Raw genomic sequence first — 6,061 nt, 5'->3', positions numbered from 1 at the left:
ACGTGACCGCGCTCTCGCGGGCTTTCTGGCCAATGGGTGCGCGCAGCGGCACCGGGATCTCCCACATGATAGGGAAAGGGGGGGGGCTCGGTCTGCAGAAGGGAAGGAGGAAGGACATGATCCCACCGGGCTCTCGGGATCGCGACGCTGTCCTGCCTGAAGGCTCACAGTACGGGCAGCAGGACGGTGCGGGCCGCTCGCCGTCCCACGGAACGCAAATCGCCGTGGGTCGAACGGCGCGTCCCCCCTCAGCCCGGAGTGGTACCGCCCGCAGTGGATGGAGTTTCGCGGCAAAACGAGTCCTGCGGGCGGGTCGGGAGGAGCGGCCCATTCTCTGTGAGGACGGGTGGGTGGTGTTTGCTGGTCACTATAGACGACTTTCCGGAGAGACAGAAATCCTACATAGCCCTTCTCTACACATCCTTGCCCTATTGAAACGATTCGCCCAGCGCCTGCCCGCCGTCCTCCTTCCTCAGAGCGCGCCCACTCGGATACAACAGAACCCTCCCCCCCCATCCTCCCGGGCAGCGTTGGGTCAGTCCGAGGGGCGGCTCCTCCCCGCCCGCTGCGCGCACTGAGCGGGATGGCGGGCGGCGTTCAGGAGTGCCTCCAGGAGCTGCACGGCTGCCTGCAGCCCGGCGATGCCATGCGCGGCTACGGGCTGCTGCGCGGCCTGGGCGAGGCCTGCCTCACCTGCTTGGCCGGCGGCGCGCTGGGTGCGGCCCGGGGCTGGGGGTGGGGCGGGAAGGGCGGCTGTGGGAGCCGCGGTCCGACCGTCTGTCCGTTCCCCCGCAGCGCTGCACGTCTCCCTGGTGTTCGCCCCGGAGCGCGGCCTGCTGGCTTTCGTCTGCCGCTCCCTCGGCGTGGAGGAGGTGGGTCGGCAGCGAGCTGCTCCCCCGGGCGCGGCCAAGCCGGGCGCTGTCAGAGCTTCTTAACTTTTGCCCTTTCAGTTTCGAGAATGCAGGGAAGAAGCGCTGAAGTTTCTGTGCGTCTTTTTGGAAAGGATTGGAGAGAGAGCTCATCCTTACGCCTGCAGCCTTAAGGTGGGTGAGCGGCACCTGCCGTCCAGAAACCTCTGCCAGGCGCTCGGACTGTGACTAGATTTGGGCATAGAGCCACGGAGTCTTCCGTGCTGGAATGGACTCCCAGCCGTCACCGGGTCCAACTCCTGGCTCTGCACCGCACCACCCCAAATCCAAACCCAATGTCTGAGAGCGGTGTCCAAACACTCCTTGAACTCTGACACTCAGGGCCGTGCCCACTGTCCTGGGCAGCCCGTTCCATGCCCACCACCCTCTGGTGCAGACCCTGTCCCTAACCCCCAGCTGCCCCTCCCCTGACACAGCTCCATGCCGTTCCCTCAGTAGGCTTCGCAGTGGCTGTCCTACCTGCACAGTGCTCTGCCGGTGCCGAGAGAAATCCAGGAGCTGCATGGTGTGGTCAGTGCACCACAGCAGGGTGGAATGGTTTCTTTATGAACCTTCTGTATTACTTAAAATAATAGTTCTATAGGAGATACTGGTTAATCATTTATAATTGATAACAACTAAATATATGACTCAGTTTATGTATAGGCATATATATATATATATATGTATAATAGAATCATTAAGGTTGCAGAGGACCTCTAAGACCATGTAGTCCAACCATCAGCCATCCCCACCGTGCCCAATGACCACATCCCTCAGTGCCGCACCTCCACAGTTTGTGAACACCTCCAGGGATGGTGACTCCACCACCCCCCTGGCCAGCCTGTGCCACTGCCTCACTGCTCTTTCTGAGAAGGAATTGTTCCTAATATCCATTTTGAACCTCCCCTGGCACAGCTTGAGGCCATTACTTCTCATCAGTATTATGTGTGAGAAGAGGCTGACCTCCGCCTCGCCACCCCTTCTCCAAACTGAACAATTCCAGTTCCCTCATCTGCTCCCCATTAGACTTATGTTCCAGACCCCTCACCAGTTTCGTTGCCCTTCTCTGGATGTGCTCCAAGGCCTCAGTGTCTTTCTTGTAGTGAGGGCCCCAAAATTGAACACAGTACTCAAAGTGTGGCCTTACCAGTGCTGAGTACAGGGAAGGGTACATATAAGTACGTGTAGACATATACTTACACTTCTATTACTTTTTAAATGCTTCTGTTCTGGTAGTTAATTCTAAAGTTTCTCCTGAAATGTTGCCATTTTTGCAACATACACAGGAATTAGTGGAAACTATTCTCTTATTCTAGGGTAGCTTGTACACTATGGCTTTGTAGAGAACTGCTTGAGTATAGCAGTGTGATTTCTGATACCAAGTTAGCAGCTGCTTGCTGTGAGGAATGGGGGCTTAGAGGCAGCAGACCTGTTGTGTGGGCCTTTCGTTCCGGAGAACGCCCTTTCTTTGCTTAAACCTGGGTTTGTTGGTGTGTCAGATATTGTCTATATAACTGCTTTCAGAATTAATATCTTTGTTGTTTTAAATCTTCAAAAAAAAACTTCCACTTGTTAGGATCAGACACTTTGAAAAGGTAGGTGAATGTTTTGTTTGCTACTAGTTTATTTCAGTGCTTATATGAGTATTATGATCTTTTTTTCTGTCTAGCAAACTTGCATTAGTGTTTATACAAAAGAGAGGGCAGCAAAATGTAAAATTCCAGCTCTGGAACTTCTGATTAAGGTAAAGTGCATTTTATAATTTCTCTTTTTCCTAGAAAAAAATAGAAAATCTGTTGTATTGATGTAGTTCTGCTATATCAAGCAGAAGATCTGTGCACAACTGCAGCAAAAGCATATTGATAGTTCAATATTAGATGCTAATAAAATATATGACTTCATGACAAATTAGCTTTGATATTCGTACAGTAGGTTGCTCAGATGTAAACGTGTCATTCCTTCATCCAATAGCAAGACAAATTGCTTTGGGGCAGTCACGGATTTTCTCTTTTCCAGTTTACCCTGGTTCTTTAAGGAGAAGTTTTCAAATTAAAAGTGCTCTGTTACTCAGTATAATGTATTTGTGTGCATGAAAAGGGTGGAAGAAAAGAAGGGCTTTTTCAGAACGCTTACTGCTGTGTGCAGCAGCAATTCTGTAATGTACTTCCTGCGAATGCGCTTAGGCCTTTGTCTTGTGAATGCTTCTGCACCTGCTGAGTTGTGTTACTGAGGAACAAAGCTCTCTTCTGAGTTGGCTGAGACAGTTCTTCTACGGGTTATTTTGGCTGTACAGCTGAAGGCAGAAAAATACAGTATGTGGTAAAAGCTGCTGCAGACACTGATAAGCATATGTGTGGTGGCTTTTGTTTTACATGTATACGTGTGTTGTGTGTGTGTGTACACTACATACTTGCCATGTGATCTATACGTAATATATGACAGTAAGTATAACATAATGTAGCATTTTAACTATGAAAATTTGTTAATTATACACTCATAGGAAGGTAGCTTGTTGTTAAGAAATCAATTTCATGCCAATACTCTTTTCTGGACCAGTTACCTCTACCCTGTTTTGCTGAATGATTTATTTAAGTTGAAGTTGTGCTTATGAACTGTGCTTTTATTTAGACCAAATAATATCACTGTCCTAATCCTAATTATTTTCCTAGTTTTCTTTGTTACTTATTTACTCCAGTTGCTCCAAAGTTTACGACGCTCCTGTCTGATGGAGGAGATGAAAGTTGGGGAAATCTTTAATAAGTTCTATGGGGAGCTTGCTGTAAGAAGTAAAATTTCTGATACAGGTAGATTTTAGTTCTCCTGCTTGTGTCTTTCATTTTATTTACTGCTTTTATTTGATTATTTCCCACATAAACTGGGAATTGTTATTCCCTTGGCAAGTGTGTTTGGAAATGGTAGCTGTCATATTTTAGAGCTAGTAAAATTTATTCAGGTCTTCTGATGGTGGTCATGCAGTTCGCTGTTCTTAGCAGACCTGCTTATATGTGTAAGCTACAGATGGGAACAGTTAGATAGTTCAGTTGAGCAGTGGTGATGTACACATCGTTTTACACTGCTGATGTCAAAGAATGCGTGTCTCTGAATGCCTACATCCTGGAAGTAATTCCAGCTTTCTTGATGCAAACCAACTTATTTAGGTTGGTGGTGGATGGAGGGATGGAACTTGATGAACTTCGGGGGTCCCTTCCAACCCGAGCCATTCTATGATTCTGCGATTATTTGCCCAGGCTATTAGATTTTTTTCCAGGCTCAGTGCTAACTTGGTGTAGCTGAACCTTACAAGCTAGTACTGTACCCACTTTGTAATGATGTGCACACCTACCCCTGTACATTGGAGCTTTTATCAAAAGCAGAGTAACTTCCAGGCTGCCAGTCCTTATGGAACTTCACGTAATTGCCAGCTGTTGGCTAAAGTTTGTCATAAGCTTATTCCAACCCTAACAACTGTTGTTCCACGGAGCTGCAGTTTTAGTTTGATAGTTCCTGCAGTGGTCAACTCTAATGTGAGTTCATCAGTCGCTGCCTTGTTTACTTATATTTTTTTACCATATTAAGCATGTTGACAGGAGCTCTAGTCTGGTGGTTTGGGCTAGTTTCAGTTAAAGTTTTGCCCTGATAGATCTATCCCTTACAAAGGCTGCTGTGCCTGCGCAGAACCCAGTTAGACTGAACTAACTCAGTAACTTCTGCTAGCTGTTGGCCTTAACCCCAATGGTACTGAGACTGGGCATAACCTGGAGGCCAGCAGCAACCTTGAACTGGGGTTAAATGCTTCCTCAGTGGATGTGGCCCTTATTAATCATTTTTCGAAGCCCTTTTAAAAAAGAATATATTTATTAATGCGAAATAAGAATGCATCTCACATCATATCACGTAGATATATAGGTATGTATTTATGTATGCCATGAAGAGCCAGCTTTCCTACATGCTAATCATTAAATAAAATCCTCAGGAATGGTTTCCTGTGGTTGCAAGTTATGTAGTAATTGCGATGGAAATGACAAAGGATGTAATATTTAGTAATGTTAAATTACTTTCTAGTACTGGAGAAGATCTATGAGCTTTTGGGAGTTTTGGGAGAGGTCCATCCTGCTGACATGATTAACAACTCTGAAAAACTATTCCGAGCGTATCTGGGAGAGCTTAAAACACAGGTATGTCTGAAATTTCTCTTTCATTGTTTTTTGTTTGTTTGTTTGCTTTCATTTGGTATATGTCGTGCTGTATGTTGTATTCGATACAAGTAGATACAATACTACTGTATTAGTATTGTATCTACAGATCTTATAGGGATCTGACAGGATGAGCATAAATGCTTCCTTTGGGACTGTTCTAGTTCTCCAGTTCTGAAAAGTTTTCAAAGTAAAAATGTTGAGGCCATCAGTCGGCAAACAATCAAATTTACTGTAAGAAAAGATGGCATGTGATGATCATTGCAGTAGTGCCAAAGCAAAGTTACATTGCCACTCACTCAAAGCTTCTGATTTGGACTCTACTGGCTGCCGAATCCTTGCGCGTTTGGGAAATACTACAGTTCTGACAGCTTCACTTTGCTTTATTGTTTACTTTCAAGAAGTTAGGATGTCCTATCTATATTTTGCTATGGTTGGCCTTGATGGAACGTATTTTATGCTTGTCGAAAGATTTCTTATTCTTTTGTAGTTAAACACATTTCCAACTTATTTGAAATTTCTGAGTAGTGGATGTTTCTTTCATCTTACATTTGTAGCAATGGGTGCTGACAGTCGGAGTCTTATTTTGACTTCACTTCTAGGAACTGAGAAACCTTAGATGTAAATTTATTTTGGCTTATGTATCTATTTGTATTTTTCAATTCTCACTTGATTTAGATGACATCAGCAACGAGGGTCCCCAAGCTGCCTATTGTAGCAGGATGTCTGAGGGGACTGACTGCACTCATGTACAACTTTACCAAGTCTGTGGATGAAGGTATGTAGTTTCTCTGTATAAAAGACAGCTAAGCAGTTCGATGTATTTTAATTGTTATACAGCCAGCAAACAGCACTATTTCTTGCTGTGTGCTCAGAACAAAAAATTCCCCAGTGGTAGATGACTTAGGTGAAAGCAAGGCCTGTGCAGCTACGTGGTCCCTGTGGTCTGTCTGTGTG

The 6,061-nt window shown here is 45.7% G+C and overlaps 1 protein-coding gene across 3 annotated transcripts in view; it reads left to right on the top strand.

Annotated features, from left to right (window-relative positions):
• The first annotated feature begins 560 nt into the window (after positions 1-560).
• The window catches only part of PRKDC (protein kinase, DNA-activated, catalytic polypeptide), an 84,998-nt gene continuing 79,497 nt past the window's right edge, over positions 561-6,061 (top strand). For 2 of the 3 annotated variants that reach the window (XM_046917946.1, NM_204658.4), the window contains exons 1-7: positions 561-716; positions 796-872; positions 951-1,043; positions 2,581-2,655; positions 3,607-3,715; positions 4,974-5,086; positions 5,783-5,882. In XM_046917946.1, the coding sequence (XP_046773902.1) occupies positions 584-716; positions 796-872; positions 951-1,043; positions 2,581-2,655; positions 3,607-3,715; positions 4,974-5,086; positions 5,783-5,882 (700 nt within the window). In that variant the 5' untranslated portion in view covers positions 561-583. Of the gene's footprint in view, positions 717-795; positions 873-947; positions 1,044-2,580; positions 2,656-3,580; positions 3,716-4,973; positions 5,087-5,782; positions 5,883-6,061 lie in introns of those variants that run through there. The other variant, XM_046917957.1, reaches the window with a different exon arrangement.

Source organism: Gallus gallus, chromosome 2 (assembly GCF_016699485.2).
Source record: "Gallus gallus isolate bGalGal1 chromosome 2, bGalGal1.mat.broiler.GRCg7b, whole genome shotgun sequence".
In the NCBI taxonomy this organism is placed as follows: domain Eukaryota; kingdom Metazoa; phylum Chordata; class Aves; order Galliformes; family Phasianidae; genus Gallus; species Gallus gallus.
This window is presented reverse-complemented; position numbering and strand designations above follow the sequence as displayed.